This window comes from Bubalus kerabau, chromosome 14 (assembly GCF_029407905.1).
Source record: "Bubalus kerabau isolate K-KA32 ecotype Philippines breed swamp buffalo chromosome 14, PCC_UOA_SB_1v2, whole genome shotgun sequence".
NCBI lineage: Eukaryota > Metazoa > Chordata > Mammalia > Artiodactyla > Bovidae > Bubalus > Bubalus kerabau.
Window position 1 is genome coordinate 34,090,600 of NC_073637.1, and position 17,218 is coordinate 34,107,817.

The window sequence follows — 17,218 nt, forward strand, 5'->3', positions numbered from 1 at the left end:
GGCAAGAACACTGGAGTGGGTTGCCATTTCCTTCTCCAATGCATGAAAGTGAAAAGTGAAAGTGAAGTTGCTCAGTTGTGTCCGACTCTTAGTGACCCCATGGACTGCAGCCTACCAGGCTCCTCCGTCCATGGGATTTTCCAGGCAAGAGTACTGGAGTGGGGTGCCATTGCCTTCTCCAAGTAACTGTTATATACAGAATGGATAAGCAACAAGGTCCTACTGTATAGCACAAAGAACTATATTCAGTATCCTATGATCAACTATAATGGAAACTAATATGAAAAAGAATGTATATATACATATATGTATAACTGAATCATTTTGCTGCACACATGCCATGGAGCAACTAAGCCTGTGTGCCACAACTCTACAGAGTCTGTGCTCTAGGGCCCAGGAGCTACAACTACTGAATCTCACATGCCTAGAGCCCCTGCTCTGCAACAAGAAAAGCCACCACAATGACAAGCCTGCACACTGCAACTGGAGTAGCTCCTGCTTGCCGCAACTGGAGAAAAGCCAGGGCACATAGACCCAGCACAGCCAAAAATAAATAAATAAAATTTTTAAAAAATGGTAGGAGAAAAATTAGCAATGCATTCAAAATTCTAATAGGCAATAATTCTGAACCTAGCATTCTAGATAATATTAGTGACTTGTGAAGAAAGGATATATTTCTTCTTTTCACAAAACAATTAGGATCTCCACCAAAAATGGAAAACAAACAGTGTGACAAAATCATGGTTCAAATATGAAGAAAACCAAGAAATACCATTGAGTGTCTTTCAGCAGTTGATGATGTTATGAAACAGAAACCATTTAACCTAGAAGTGGTCCATGAAGCATCATCAGGATTGTGAATTTGGACATAGGGAGAATGAAATATAATTTTCTCACACTACTTATTTCTGTAGTGAGGATTACTAAGGTAGTCATATAATATATGCTCTGTTTATTGATTTTACTTACGTGCATGCTCAGTTCTCTTTGACTCCCTGTGACTCCATGGGCTGTAGCCTGTCCGGTTCCTCTGTCCCTGGGATTTCGCAGGCAAGAATACTGGAGTAGGTTGCCATTTCCTCCTCCAGGGGATCTTCCCGACCCAGGGATCGAACCCACTTCTCTTGCACCTCCTGTTTTGGCAGGTGGATTCTTTAGCACTGTGCCATTGTACTTTTAGAAAGAGACTTAAGTGCGGTCACAGAATACAAGATAAATATTATCAACCCTAACAATACAAAACTAAAGATACTGCTCAACAAGTAGAAGGTGGAAGGTGGTGAGAAGGAGAAAAAAAAGGACAGAATTGGTAATAGCCTCATAATATAGGGGGTAGTCAAGAGACATTGCCTACATTTATTTATACAAAACTTATCAAAAAATTAAAATTATAGCTATCAAAAATGGGTACAATCTTTCTAATATTGATAAATAAGGTCTGTGGAAAAGCTAAAGCTAACAGAAACCATGATTCATTGCTAGTGGGAGTGCAGAATGCACTTTGAAAGCCTGTTTGGCAGTTTCTTACAAAGTTATGCATACTCTTAACATATGATCCAGTAATCACATTCCTTGGTATTTACCCCAAGGAATTTAAAACTTATGTGTACACAAAACCCTTCCTGTGAATGTTTATAGCAGCTTTGTTTATAATTGTCAAAACTTGGAAGCATCTAAGATGTCCTTCCACAGGTAAATGGATAAAAAGACTGATTCAGCCAGACAATCAAATTTTTGTTGTTGTTCTGTCACTAAGTCATGTCTGATTCTTTGTGACCCCATGGACTGCAGCACACCAGGCTTCCCTGTCCTTCACCATCTCCCGGAGTTTGCTCAAACTCATGTCTTTTGAGCCAGTGATGCTATTCAACCATCTTATCATCTGTTGCCCCCGTCTCCTCCTGCCTTCTATCTTACCAAGCATCAGGGTCTTTTCCAGTGAGTTGACTTTTTGCATCAGGTGGACAAAGTATTGGAGCTTCAGCTTCAGCATCAGTCCTTTCAATGAATATTCAGGTTGATTTCTTTTAGGATTGACTGGTTTGATTTCCTTGTAGTCCAAGCAAGTCTCAAGAGTCTTCTCCAACACCACAGTTCAAAAGCATCAATTCTTCTGTGCTCAGTCTTCCTTATGGTCCAACTCTCACATCCATATATAACTACTGAAAAAAAAATGAAATTTTATTCAGTGACAAAAAGAAGTGAGCTGTTAAGCCATGGAAAAGACTTGGAAGAGCCTTAAACACATATTCTAAGTGAAAGAAGCCAATCTGAAAAGGTATGATTTCAACTATATGACACTCTGTAAAATGTATATTTATAGAGACAGGTAAAATATCAGTGATTGCCAGTGTCTTTTGGGGAGGAAGGGAAAGAGATGAATAGAGCTTTTTAGGGCAGTGAAAGGATTCCGTATGATACAGTAATGGTGGATACAATGTCATGTGCTTAGTCACTCAGTCACGTCTGACTCTTTGCGACCCCATGGACTGTAATCCACCAGGCTCCTCAGTCCATAGGTCTTCTCCAGGCAAGAATACTGGAGTGGGTTGCCATGCCCTCCTCCAGGGCATTTTCCTGAACCAGGATCTCCCACATCGCAGACTCTTTACCATCTGAGCCACCATGTAATGTCATATATTTGTTGAAAATTAAAGAATGTGCAACCCTAGGAATGGACCCTAAAGAAACCATGAACTTTAATTAAGAATAAAATATACATATTGGCTGATTAGTTGTAACAAAAGTATCAGACTAATGCAAAATATTAACAATAGTAGAAAGTGGCTGGGGGTGGTGGGGGAAGGGTAGAATGTAAGAGGATTCATGGAAACTCTATATTCAACTCAATTTTCCTATAAACTTAAAACTGCCTAAAATACTAAAACCCAATAACTTAAAAAAATAGATATGCAAAATATTTCACAATGTTCTATTTTATGTTTACATGAGTTCGGAAGTACTTCTGCAAAAATGAAAATTCTTCTGCATCACCAAGAGTAGCCTACTACATTATATATCTCTTTCCGTCAATTGGCTTTTTTGCTGTGGTACTTGTGATTTCTTTCCTGTATATTTTATCACAAAGTACTTTCACTGCTTTCTGTGATTGGTTTGGGAATAGTATTAGATGGATTTGATTATGTGATGGGGACATTTCAGGTGAGGTAAAGAAATAAGGGTAACATTAATTTTTTATTGCCATGGTAAAAAAATTACCATAAACCTAGTGGCTTAAAATGACCCAAAATGACTATCTGATAGCTCTGTGGGTTATATGAGCAACACGCATCATATAGAATTTAAATCAAGGTCCCAACAGGGCTGTGTTCCTAGTGGGTGCTCCAGGGGAGATTCAGTCTCTCTGCCTTTTTCAGCTTTCAGTGAGTGCCCATGTTCCTTGGCTTGTGGTCCCTTTTCTCCATCTTCTAAAATCAGTGGTGCTGCAGCTTTCCAACATTTCTTAATCACATCTCCCTCTGTGATCAACCCTGGAAAGTTACTCTGCTTTTAAGGATCCAAGTGATTAGACTGCAGTCGCCTAGATAATCCAGGAGAATCTCTCCATCACAAGGTCCTTAATCATATCTATGTGTGATTACCTTCGACTACGTAAAGTAGCAATTCATAATTCTCTGGATTAGAACCTGAGTATTTGCGGGGGCTGGGCACTAGTCTGCTTGCACCCAGCAATAAGTAGAACTCTTTAGAAATTTTTATAGGGAAGAAGAAAGTGGGGTATAGCTTGAGGTATATGAAATTGGGAGGATTTTTTGTTGTTGTTAAGATTTTTAAAAATTACTTATTTTACTTTGCAATATTGTATTGGTTTTGCCATACATTGACTTGAATCCGCCATGAGTATACATGTGTGCCCTATCCTGAACCCCGCCTCCCACCTCCCTCCCCATAACATCCCTCTGAGTCATCCCAATGCACCAGCCCCGAGCACCCTGTATCAGGCATCAAACCTGGACTGGCGATTCGTTTCACATATGATGTTTTACACGTTTCAATGCCATTCTCCCATATCATCCCACCCTTGCCCTCTCCCACAGAGTCCAAAAGACTGTTCAATACATCTGTGTCTCTTTTGCTGTCCTGCATACAGGGTTATTGTTACCTTCTTTCTAAATTCCATATGTATGTGTTAGTATACTGTATTGGTGTTTTTCTTTCTGACTTACTTCACTCTGTGTAATAGGCTCCAGTTTCATCCACCTCATTAGAACTGATTCAAATGTATTCTTTTTAATGGCTGAGTAATATTCCACTGTGTATATTTATCACAGCTTTCTTATCCATTTTTCTGCTGATGGACATCTAGGTTGCTTCCATGTCCTGGCTATTATAAACAGTGCTGCGATGAACATTGGGGTACATATGTCTCTTTCAATTCTGGTTTCCTCGGTATGTATGCCCAGCAGTGGGATTGCTGGGTCATAAGGCAGTTCTATTTCCAGCTTTTTAAGGAATCTCCACACTGTTCTCCATAGTGGCTGTACTAGTTTGCATTCCCACCAACAGTGTAAGAGGGTTCCCTTTTCTCCACACCCTCTCCAGCATTTATTGCTTGTAGACTTTTGGATCGCAGCCATTCTGACTGGTGTGAAATGGTACCTCATTGTGGTTTTGATTTGCATTTCTCTGATAATGAGTAATGTTGAGCATCTTTTCATGCGTTTGTTAGCCATCTGTATGTCTTCTTTGGAGATATGTCTATTTAGTTCTTTGGCCCACTTTTTGATTGGGTCTTTTATTTTTCTGGAAGTGAGCTGCAGGAGTTGCTTGTATATTTTTGAGATTAATTCTTTGTCCGTTGCTTTGTTTGCTATTATTTTCTCCCATTCTGAAGGCTGTCTTTTCACTTTGCTTATAGTTTCCTTTGTTGTGCAGAAGATTTTAATTTTAATTAGGTCCCATTTGTTTATTTTTGCTTTTATTTCCACAGTCATCAAGACAGTATGGTACTGGCACAAAGACAGAAATATAGATCAATGGAACAAAATAGAAGATAAATCCATGATAAATCCATGCACCTATGGACACCTTATCTTTGACAAAGGAGGCAAGAATACACAATGGAGAAAAGAGCTGGTCAACCACTTGTAAAAGAATGAAACTAGAACACTTTCTAACACCATACACAAAAATAAACTCAAAATGGATTAAAGACCTAAACATAAGACCAGAAACTATTAAACTCCTAGAGGAAAACATAGGCAAAACAGTCTCCGACATAAACCACAGCAGAAATATCTATGACCCACCTCCAAGAATATTGGAAATAAGATTTTTTTTTAATGTGGATCATTTTTAAAGTCTTTATTGAATTTTTTTATAACACTGCTTCTGTTTTTTGTTTTGGTTTTGTGGCCACAAGGTACATGGGATCTTAGTACCCTGACCAGGGATGGAACTCACACCCTCTGCACTGGGAGGCGAATTCTTAACTATTGGACTGCCAGGGGAGTCCATGGGGAGGATTTTTTAAAGGAAGTCATAGGATAGCAGGCAGATAGTACACTCTAACAATGATCTCATTTGGAGGCCAATCATAGAAACTAGTTGCTCATTTTCCGAGGATAGCTGTAGATTCAGTTCAGTTCAGTCTCTCAGTCATGTCCAACTCTGCGACCTCATGAATCACAGCACGCCAGGCCTCCCTGTCCATCACCAACTCCCAGAGTCACCCAAAACCATGTCCATTGAGTCGGTGATGCCATCCAACCATCTCATCCTCTGTCATCCCCTTCCTCCTGCCTTCAATCTTTCCAAGCATCAGGGTCTTTTCAAATGAGTCAGCTCTCCACATCAGGTGGCCAAAGTATTGGAGTTTCAGCTTTAGCATCAGTCCTACGAATGAACACCCAGGACTGATCTCCTTTAGGATGGATTGGTTGGATCTCCTTGCAGTCCAAGGGACTCTCAAGGGTCTCCAACACCACAGTTCAAAAGCATCAATTCTTCGGCACTCAGCTTTCTTCACAGTCCAACTCTCACATCCATACATGACCACTGGAAGAACCATAGCCTTGACTAGACGGACCTTTGTTGACAAAGCAATGTCTCTGCTTTTCAATATGCTATCTAAGTTGGTCATAACTTTTCTTCTAAGGAGTAAGCATCTTTTAAATTCATGGCTACAATCAGCATCTGCAGTGATTTTGGAGCCCAGAAAAATAAAGTCAGCCACTGTTTACACTGTTTCCCCATCTATTTGCCATGAAGTGATGGGACGGGATGCCATGAACTTCGTTTTCTGAATGTTGAGCTTTAAGCCAACTTTTTCACTCTCCTCTTTCACTTTCATCAAGAGGCTCTTTAGTTCTTTTTCACTTTCTGCCATAAAGGGTGGTGTCATCTGCATATCTGAGGTTATTGATATTTCTCCTGGCAATCTTGATTCCAGCTTGTGCTTCCTCCAGCCCAGAGTTTCTCATGATGTACTCTGCATAGTCAAGGCTATGGTTTTTCCAGTGGTCATGTATGGATGTGAGAGTTGGACTGTGAAGAAAGCTGAGCACTGAAGAATTGATGCTTTTGAACTGTGGTGTTGGAGAAGACTCTTGAGAGTCCCTTGGACTGCAAGAAGATCCAACCAGTCCATCCTAAAGAAGATCAGTCCTGGGTGTTCATTGGAAGGACTGATGCTGAATCTGAAACTCTAGTACTTTGGCCACCTCATGCGAAGAGTTGACTCATTGGAAAAGACTCTGATGCTGGGAGGGATTGGGGGCAGGAGGAGAAGGGGACGACAGAGGATGAGATGGTTGGATTGCATCACCGACTTGATGGACATGAGTTTGAGTGAACTCCGGGAGTTGGTGATGGACGGGAGGCCTGGCGTGCTGCGATTCATGGGGTCACAAAGAGTTGGACACAACTGAGGGACTGTACTGAATTGAACTGAAGAAGTTTCAATTTAACATGATTGCAAGGCAAACAAGCAATTTTTCCTTTTTTTTTTTTTCCAGTGCTGTTATCTTTTACTGAACTTCAGCATCAAATCTGATCAATTACTTTACCTTGGCCAATACCAGTATTGAAAGAGCAAGGAAGCTAAAATAATCTCTGCCTGAAATATGACCAGGGAAATGCTCTTCTTGCAAAGAGATGGCCTTGGATTTTCTGTCTTTCAGTCCAGGAGTTGTCCTGCTCTGGGTCTGACCAAAAGAAGGCAGGCTTTGACTCTTTAAACCACTCCAATTCATGCATATGAAATAAATGTCATGGCTGAGCTAATTTATACTCAGCCTCTTTTCTCGATCTTATTTTCTACCATCTCCTTTTTATGGGATGCTTCAACCTCATTAGTATTTCAGGGAAAAGCTGGACCCTGTCCATCATCTTGGTTGTTGCTCTTCTTTTCCTGGCAAACAGTGCTCAGAGTTTCAATAGAGGAAGCAGGGAAGGATACAACACATTCAGAGTTTGTGAAAGACCTTATTTACCATCAAAGTGAAGGTTTCCAGATACTCCAACTCTGTTTTCTTATGCTCTTAAGTCTTTGATGAGGAATTAAGAACTCCAGCCAGGGCTACAGAAGACGGATGTGCCTGGCAGAAGGCACTACGTGGTGTCCTGAAGCTGTTCATTAATTGTAAATGATGTTGCGGGGTGAGCAGAAACTATTAGTATCTTTTTTCTACATGAGCACTCCTGAGAGAAATCCAAATCTGCACATTTAAACGACTGTTTTCTTGCTAGATTCCATTGCCTTTTTGGCAACACATTCTTTTATGGGTTTTGTACAGACCTTTTCTGATGGAAGAAAATTGCATACCCAGTTCTTCAATTGGGGTCAGTCGGTAAGAAAGAAATATTATTTTATCTAGACGAACACCTGATGGAAAGCATTATTTATTTACTTACTTTTTACGTTAGAGAAGGCTCCTGACTGGGGAGGAGGAAATGCATTCATTCCTTGCTGCTTGGAGTATATTGTGAAAAGGTTCAATCGTGTTTGATTTTCCCATTCATTATGGGGTGTGTGTTTCCTAAGTCTTCCGCTCCATTTCTTTTGTTTATTGTTTACCAGGCACTGTGGGGTCTGCTCTTTAATGTGCCTGGTCCTTTGTTCTTCTGCCATAGGGTGTGAAGATATTTACTTACTTGTCCTCTGCTCTAAACAGCCGTGTGCAAAAGAAAGAGGAAAATTGCATCTTGTCCATCAGCTCCTCATACATCATTCAAAAACTGTGCCCTTAGTATGAAAAGTACAATCCCTCTAGATTTCATTACAGAGGGGTATAGTGATTCATCACAAACCATGCACTGAAAAGACATCTGGAAACATGATAATTATTTTAACGTAAATAATTAGAAAGTCATCTTAATTTTTTGTTTTGATAATGCTTTCAACTGTTGGAACAAATGAACATGCCACTTTCTTGCATCAAAACCATTTGCTCTGCGGTTTCTTTAAATAACACTAGGGTGAACTAAAGTTGTTCAAAGTGGGAAAAAATGACTCTGAAATATATACATGGATAGTATCAAGACCAAAAATACATATGGATTGTTTGGTTGCTTGTTAAATTAATTGCTCATTAGGACCTGGCTCTGGCTCTAAATGAAAAAAGGCAATAAACAGAAACATTAAAATCAGGACAGGCTTTGTGGTTCTGTCCAGTTTCAAATCTTAAGAACCTATGTCTACATCTGTACCTACATTTATGGATCTGTAACTATGTCTGTATATCTTTTGATGAGCAGTCAGTAACAGCTTTATCTTTTCAATTAGTGACACTGTCATAAATCATAGCAACTCAGAAACAAAACTGGCACAAATATTCTTGCCTCTGGTTGAATTTACATTCTCTCCTCATGCTGAAAGAGAGTTATAGACATGAAAAAGCTCTCCCTCCAAAACAGTACCGTGCAAGGATGATACTTATTGTATCCGGAGTTTATTGTATGGGCCAGGCTGTCACTTTCCCATAGCGTCTTCATTTATTATGCTAATTAACTTCCCCAGTGCAGGCAAGAGGGTATCCGCCTGGTGAAACTGTCTCGGTTGGGGGGGTGGGGCGGGGCGGTTGAAAGCAAACCTGTTTTGTGCCCGAATAAAAACCCCATCAATGTGTTTCTTTTCAAAGACGGGAGGGTCAATACCATGGTTGTTTTTGTTCCCATCCAGTTATGTAATCGTGGGGACTTGTTTCTTTGCTTTCAGGATTTGTACAAAACACATTAACGCTAAACAATAGGCGCGAGTCAGGGGAGCAAACCCTCGAGCTGTGTCTTGGAGCCGTCCTCCTGGGTTTGGGAATCTCCAATGAGTTCCATCTCCAGTGCTGACTGTGCGTGTGAGTGTGTGTGTGTGTGTGTGTGTGAGCGCGTGTGTGTGTGTTTAGTTAGCTGGCACGCAACACACTTCCCCAGGGTTGTGCTTCCTTTTTCCTGAGATTTGGCGAAGGGTAAAGGGTCGGAGTCACATGGATACAAAGCATTTGATTAATGTCCAAGTCACCGCCAGGGCTGCCTGAGCCGCCTTCCCTCCAGCCCGGGCCGTGTGAGGCCAGAGCCGCGCGGGGCGCGGCGCGCAGGTCCCCGGGTCCCCCGGGAGCGGCCTCTGTCTAGCTCCCCCGGCCTTCCGCGCCCGGCGCCCCCTCCTTCTCCCCGCGCCCCCCGCCTCTCCGCGGCACGTAAAGTCGCCAGTCCCACAGCGGACCCGGTGGAGGCGGCCACTTTCTCCGGCGGGCGCGCGGCCGGGCGCCCACCATGAGCGACGAGGGTCGCGGGGACGGGCGCGCCGAGAGCGCCCGGGACCTGGAGAAGCAGCTCCGGCTGCGCGTGTGCGTGCTCAGCGAGCTGCAGAAGACCGAGCGCGACTACGTGGGCACGCTGGAGTTCCTGGTGTCGGTGAGCGGCGCGCGCGCGGGCGGCATTGTCTGTAGGCACCTGGGTACCCGTCCGGGCGTCGCGGGCGCCCCAATGTGCGCGCCCACGCTGGGGCACCCGGCGGGGGCATGCTGCATGCCTCCAGACGCCCCAGGGCCAAAAGTTAGCTCGCGTGGGAGAAGGTTCTTGTTCGGGGAATCTCTGCTGATCCATTTCTCCTCTCTCATCTCTACCCCCTCCCTGGTCTGCTCGAGTGCGTTGTGATTTTTTTTTCCCCCCTTCTCTTCCTCTCGGGGGGGATTTTGGATTTTGTTTGAAGATTCTTGGCTAGGTGATTCAAGTCTAGCTTCTGCGTTCATGTACATTTCGTTTTTGTTTGTTTTTAATCCTTGATTCTTATGGAACTTGAGTTCATTTTTCAGGTTACACGGCAGTGAAGTCTCTAGTTATAATAATCTTTGGGGGGGGGGGCGGGGCGGGAGGGCGCACAGAGAGCAGCGGGGTTGTGATCTCCAGCAGCTGTGGGATATTAAAGCCACAGGAACTGCTCACCGCCACCCTAGTCCTCCTATCTCCTCCCTCCACCCCCCAACCCAGGGTTTAAATCCCCACCCCCGTGGGTTCAGCTCTTGGGTCCCCTGTTTGCACTGAGCCCAGAGAAGCGGTGTAATAAATCCAGCGACTTCAGGATTTCTTGAAACTGGCAGGAACTTTGTTTCGGAGTTTTAGCTTGACTCATTGGAAGTGTGCTCTGAAAATGTTTCATTCATTTTAAAGCCAGGAGGGGCAAAACTCAGTGAAAGAAACTTTTTAGACATCACCCAGAAGCTGAATATTTTTCTGTTCGCTGCTGCAGAGACAGAATTTGAGGGTTGGCTCCTCTCCACCGAGACGCGCAGGAGAGCATCATTCAGACACAGAGGACCTTTAGCCTTTGCGAAAATCTCCCTCAAATCTTCTAACCTCCTTTTCCCACCACCCTATTCCATTCCTCTTTGGTCTGCAAAGGCCAAACTTCCTGCGCAGTGTTCTGAGAGAGGTACAGTATCTGCTGATAATCGTTGATAGTGCAAATTCAGTTCTTGGGGTGAGACGCATTGACTGGCTTCTGGTTCACTTCTCAAATTAATATCGATATACTTGAGCCCCCAGGGGCCACATTCTTTGGGAAAGTGTGGGTATTTGCAAATATACTGGTAATTGGTGGTAAGTAGGATTGTTGTACACTTCCATGCATCAATGTCAAAAAAGAATGTTTTTAAAGCAAATTTGATTTTTCATAGCTTCAGATTTGACTTTCATGAAACTTTGTTGGCGAGCAAGTTCTTTGACTTTCGAAGAATCTGAGTAACTTTTCAAGATGCATTAGAAACTTCTTTCTGGAGGTATAGGGTAATAGTATTGAGCAAAAGACTTCTAGTTTACAAAAATAGCTAACCTAACCTACCTTAAAAACCAATGTGTTGATTTTTATTTAAAATATCAGTTTTTCCTCTAATCTTAACAACATCTGATTACTTAAAATGATAATATAATTCTATGTAGAGTTAGGTAAGAAATTATGGGAGGTATAAAATAGATTGCATTTTACTGTTAGTAGATCATTTTATGATTCATTCTTCTTATCTCATTTATAAATTATGAGCTCTTCCATTTTTCCTTTTCTTTATTTGCTATTTTCATGTATATGTTCACACACACAACAACACTAATTGGCCCAAAAGTCTGCCTAAACACAAGTTTACTCTGACTTCCTTTTGGTTTTATAAACATTGAAAGTTTAAGATCTACCTATAATAGATCATTAGATTTTCTTTTGGGGATATTATTTGTAGCAGCATTTACTTGTCATTTGTTTTATATGGTTACTTTCAGTTGATTAGCTAATCTAGTTTTAATTTTATCCTAACTGATACACACCAAGAGCTTTAAAAATATTCAAACCCTTTGGCCTGGTAATTCCTGTTCTAGGAATCCATCCTTAGGGAATGGTCAGAAATACAAACAAACAAAATAAGTGTTTTGTTTTGTTTTTTTTTTTTTCCTTTAAATAGATGTAGTATTAAATAAGTGCAGTGGTAAATTTGTTGCAAAAATTTGATAATGAATTCCCAATTCAAATTTAAATATTTGTTAGATTAGTCATTGTATTTTATTTCTCTCAATACTTCAGCCCAACAGCACGGGTGAGGGTAATTCTGATCTTTATTACAGAGATGAAAAACGTATTTTTAGTTTTCCTGAGAACATATTTTTACTTACACAGCCTTAAAGGAGCAAGCAAATTGTGTTATTTCTCTGGATCAAGTGATCATATGGCCTGAAGGGAAACTTTTTTTTTAATAAGATGGTTTCTCTTCTTATTTCCCACCTTTGGCCTTTTAAGGAGAGGGCACCTCCCCCCTCCCCCACCTTCCCCCCATCACTTCTTCCCACCCCCAGATAGTCCGTGAACATTGCCTTTTTCATCCTCCGGTTTTCTCAGTCTGTATGATCTATATGCACCTTCTCTCTAGTAGCCACCCAGGCACACACTTCTTGACTGAACAAGGCTCTGACCTTGAAACTTGCTGCAGTCATTTGAATGGCACCCTCTTCCCATGGGTTGCTTCAGGCCTCTTCTTCTGCTCCTCCCTAACCCTTAGCAACCTGCTGGCTTCCTGCTAGGCTTTCAAGACTCTTCATCTCCTTCAGTAAAACTTTCATGACTCCATCTCTCCATCTTTCCCGGGTTAGAGTGCTCCCTGTTCAGTACCCGCTCTTCTCTGTAGTCAGTTGTTCCTTGGAGCCAGAGCAAGCTTGGGCAGATATTTGACTAGATTTGTCTCATTCTTCTAGAATGCAAGCTTCTTGGGGACAGGGCCACATTTTACTCACTTCTGTTTCCCTAGACTTTCGTGCAATACTTGTGACATCGTAAATACTCAATAAACGCTTACTGCACGAATGAACGGATGAATTCGCGAATTTATCTTCTAAACCTCCTGCCCCATTTTTAAGGACAGTTCCTCAGTTCAGTTCAGTTCAGTTCAGTCGCTCAGTCGTGTCCGACTCTTTGCGACCCCATGAATTGCAGCACGCCAGCCCTCCCTGTCCATCACCAATTCCCGGAGTTCACTCAAACTCACGTCTATCAAGTCGGTGATGCCATCCAGCCATCTCATCCTCTGTCATCCCCTTCTCCTCCTGCCCCCAATCCCTCCCAGCATCAGAGTCTTTTCCAGTGAGTCAGCTCTTTGTATGAGGTGGCCAAAGTATTGGAGTTTCAGCTTTAGCATCATTCCTTCCAAAGAACACCCAGGACTGATCTCCTTTAGAATGGACTGGTTGGATCTCCTTGCAGTCCAAGGGACTCTCAAGAGTCTTCCCCAACACCACAGCTCAAAAGCATCAATTCTTTGGCACTCAGCTTTCTTAACAGTCCAACTCTCATATCCATACATGAATACTGGAAAAACCATAGCCTTGACTAGATGGACCTTTGTTGGCAAAGTAATGTCTCTGCTTTTGAATATGCTATCTAGGTTGGTCATAACTTTCCTTCCAAGGAGTAAGTGTCTTTTAATTTCATGGCTGCAGTCACCATCTGCAGTGATTTTGGAGCCCAAAAAAATAAAGTCTGACACTGTTTCCACTGTGTCCCCATCTATTTCCCATAAAGTGATGGGACCAGATGCCATGATCTTAGTTTTCTGAATGTTGAGCTTTAAGCCAACTTTTTCACTCTCCTCTTTCACTTTCATCAAGAGGCTTTTTAGATCCTCTTTGCTTTCTGCCATAAGGGTGGTGTCATCTGCATATCTGAGGTTATTGATATTTCTTCCGGCAATCTTGAATCCAGCTTGTGTTTCTTCCAGCCCAGTGTTTCTCATGATGTACTCTGCATAGAAGTTAAATAAGCAGGGTGACAATATACAGCCTTGACGTACTCCTTTTCCTATTTGGAACCAGTCTGTTCCATGTCCAGTTCTAACTGTTGCTTCCTGACCTGCATACAGGTTTCTCAAGAGGCAGGTCAGGTGGTCTGGTATTCCCATCTCTTTCAGAATTTCCCACAGTTTATTGTGACACAGTCAAAGGCTTTGGCATAGTCAATAAAGCAGAAATAGATGTTTTTCTGGAACTCTCTTGCTTTTTCGATGATCCAGCGGATGTTGGCAATTTGATCTCTGGTTCCTCTGCCTTTTCTAAAATCAGCTTGAACATCTCCTCAATCATCCTTAAATTCCTGATTTTATTTTCCATTTGGTCTGTATAGATAGTGGAAGTTAAGTTTCACTCAGGCACATATGTGTTATGTAACAAGAAGCTTTAAGTAAAAAATGTAGCATCTGCATTTAAAAGTGCAACTATTTAAATCAGGTATCAAGGTATTAAGGGCATTGTAGCATTGTTATTTAAATCCATTGTAGTCTAAATTTTCATTTGGGTCCTTGGATAGATTATATTATTGGAATTGATTATTTTTAGGTCTTAGGTAAAATGGTAGAGAGTGACAATTTGTTTGAACTTCTGTTCTTGTTTTGCTTGGGAAATGAAATTCTAGGCTTCATTAGGAATACTCTAAAACATTTCTTTTCTAAAAGAAAATGCTTTTATAGACCTAATATCCAGTGTTTGATGTCCAGAGTCTGGACAATAGTAGGTTGTAACTGGTTTCCTGGAGAAAGGACAGACCAGGGTCGATTTCAAGGGTGTGTCTTATACGGTCACACAGGGCTGCCAAGTCTGAAGGACCTCAAGCTTAGTTTGATGCTGTGCCATCAATGATTGAAATTCTTACTAATTTTATCTAGGAAGTTGTGCTTTGCCTGTGAAGTCCAGTGGGACGATGGGATGTGAGCAGAACAGATACACGAAAGAAAAAATACAGCTTCAGACTTTAATACAACTTTTTAAACAAAGTTTTCTTTATTTATTTATGGGTGTTCATTGCTGCTTGGGCTTTTCTCTAATTTCAGAGAGTGGAAGCTACTCTCCAGTTGTGGTGTGAGGGCTTCTCACTGCGGTGGCCTCTCTTGTTGCAGAGCATGGGCTCTAGGGCACGGAGGCTTCAGTAGTTGCGACTTCTGGGCTCTTGAGCACAGGCTCCGTAGTTGTGGCCCAGAGGCTTAGTTGCTCCACGGCATGTGGGATCTAACGGGGCCAGGCATGAACCCCAGTCTCCTTCATTAGCAACTGGATTCTTTACCACTGAGCCACCAGGGAAACCCTTCAGTACCCTTAATAGCACTTTTTTTTTCTTTCCTTTTGAATGAAAGGCCTCACGTTTGAATTTTGCACTGGGCCTGGAAAATTGTGTCGACACGTTTCACTGTGGCAGGTGGTGTTGAGGCAGGGTGATCATATAATTTTCATTTAAACTGGGACACTTTCGAGGATGCAGGGGCCTGCTAGTAATAATTATGCAGGGAAGCAGGTGTACACTGGGATTGTACCTGGCTAATCAGAAAGCACAGTTATTCTCCATTGTTGGAACATTAAGACACAGACTTTGAGTTCAGCTGTATATCTTTTCATAAACAAAAGATTCTGAAATTTGTTACCTGTCCAGGCTTTGCCCCCAGAATCTGAGTCCTATCTCTCATTGCTATACAGAGCCATAGATTTTGGTCAAGGTGAGTGTCTGATTTGTGTGTCTGTTATATTCTCCTCTACCCTTTTTCTGTGTCTCTGAGTCTCTGCTTCCTCTTTCTCTGTGTTTCCCTTTGGTCAGTTTGGTCCTTCCCATGGTAATCTTGACTTTAAGACAGTGACAGGTTGCAGTCTATGTAACAACAGTCAGAGTTAGTATGGTGCTTTATAGTTTATACTGAGCAACTGTGTATTTCTTATCTGATTTGGCTTATTATATGTGAATCTCTTGTGCTCAGTTGTGTCCTACTCTTTGAAACTCCATAGACTGTAGCCTGCCAGGCTCCTCTGTCCATGGAATTTTCCAGGTAAGAATACAGGAGTGGGTTGTCATTTCCTACTCCAGGGGATCTTTCCAAACCAGGATCGAACCTGCATCTCTTGCATCTCCTGCATTGGCAGACAGATTCTTTACCACTGTACCACCTGGAAAGCCATTAGCTCTTTGACATGGTGCTCCGGAGAGCTCCAGGCTTCTGGGGTTTGGCTTCAGGAGCCCTTGAAGAGGATCCAGGGAGTTGAATTGTGTGGCTTCAGGCTCTCCACCCTGGGACCTCCTCATGTAGCTCCACTGTCCTCTGATTTGTGCTTTTGCTAAAGCAATTAGAAAAACACCTCATCTGGGTGGTAAACTCTGAGAGAGTAGAGATGGCACCTTTACTTCCTCATTATGCTTTACTTGAGCTCACCATGGTGCTTTGTAAACAGCAAGTACTCAAGAAAACAAATAGACAGATGAAGCAAAAGCAAACAAAATGGTTTGAATGGGTTTCAGTCATGATGCAGCATTTTGAGGTAAAGATAAATTGATTCAATACATGTTTTGCATGGACCTGTGTTCCCCTCAGCATTATACATTGCAGGCTGAACCCTCAGTATTCAAATAATCACAGTGCCATTTGGGAGCTTAAGTGATAGAGTAATAAGCCAAGTGGCAGGTAGGCACAAGGGACTCCCTCAGCCTGAGGTCAGGGGAAGGGTGGGTAAGAGGTGATAATAGAGCTGGCTCCTGAAGGATGAGGAGGAACGTGCCAGACTTGGAAGAAATTTATCCATCCTGAAATAGTAAAACACATTGAGGGTGACCGTGGTATGGCAGGCAGCGGGTGGTGCTGGCATGGCTTGGCATGCTCCAGTGCTAAAAGATTCTTAATTAATGGGGATAAACAGTCCTGTGTGCTTTTTGAGTATTGGGAAGAGATGAGATATGTTCAGACCAGTTTGAGAAGGGTTCCATTCTTAAGAATTATGACTTCAGTTAAAGACAGTGGGAAGTCATTGTGTGGGACTTGCCTCCTTATTAATAATAAGTCCAGGGCCTCCAAGGTTGGCACTGGGAAGGGGTCGCTTGTGGGAAGAAGTTGCCAGGCCAAGATTCCCTGAATCTATGTCTTTGAATTTGGCCTTGGGACCCCTTCCTCTTGTTCTTTATTTCTGCCACCTCCCTGGCTCTCTGGCTCCCCTGGTAGCGCAGATGGTAAAGAATCTGCCTGCAATCCAGGAGACCTGGGGTCGACCCCTGGGTAGGGAGGATCTCCCAGAGAAGGAAATGGCAACCCACTCTAGTATTTTTGCCTGGAGAATCCCATGGACAGAGGAGCCTGGCAGGCTATCGTCCATGGGGTCGTAAAGAGTCTGACATGACTGAGCGACTAACACACTGTTTCTTTGTCCGTTCACACAAGAATGCAGAGAAGGTGTTTCCTTGCTCCTCTTAACCTGGGACAGTTTATAAACT

The 17,218-nt window shown here is 42.4% G+C and overlaps 1 protein-coding gene across 1 annotated transcript in view; it reads left to right on the forward strand.

Moving 5' to 3' along the window:
• PREX2 (phosphatidylinositol-3,4,5-trisphosphate dependent Rac exchange factor 2) overlaps positions 1–17,218 on the forward strand; it is a 787,616-nt gene that overhangs the window by 471,076 nt on the left and 299,322 nt on the right. The window contains exon 1 of the mRNA XM_055546191.1: positions 9,439–9,867. Within this exon, the coding sequence (XP_055402166.1) occupies positions 9,727–9,867 (141 nt within the window). The 5' untranslated portion in view covers positions 9,439–9,726. Of the gene's footprint in view, positions 9,868–17,218 lie in introns of the transcript that reaches the window.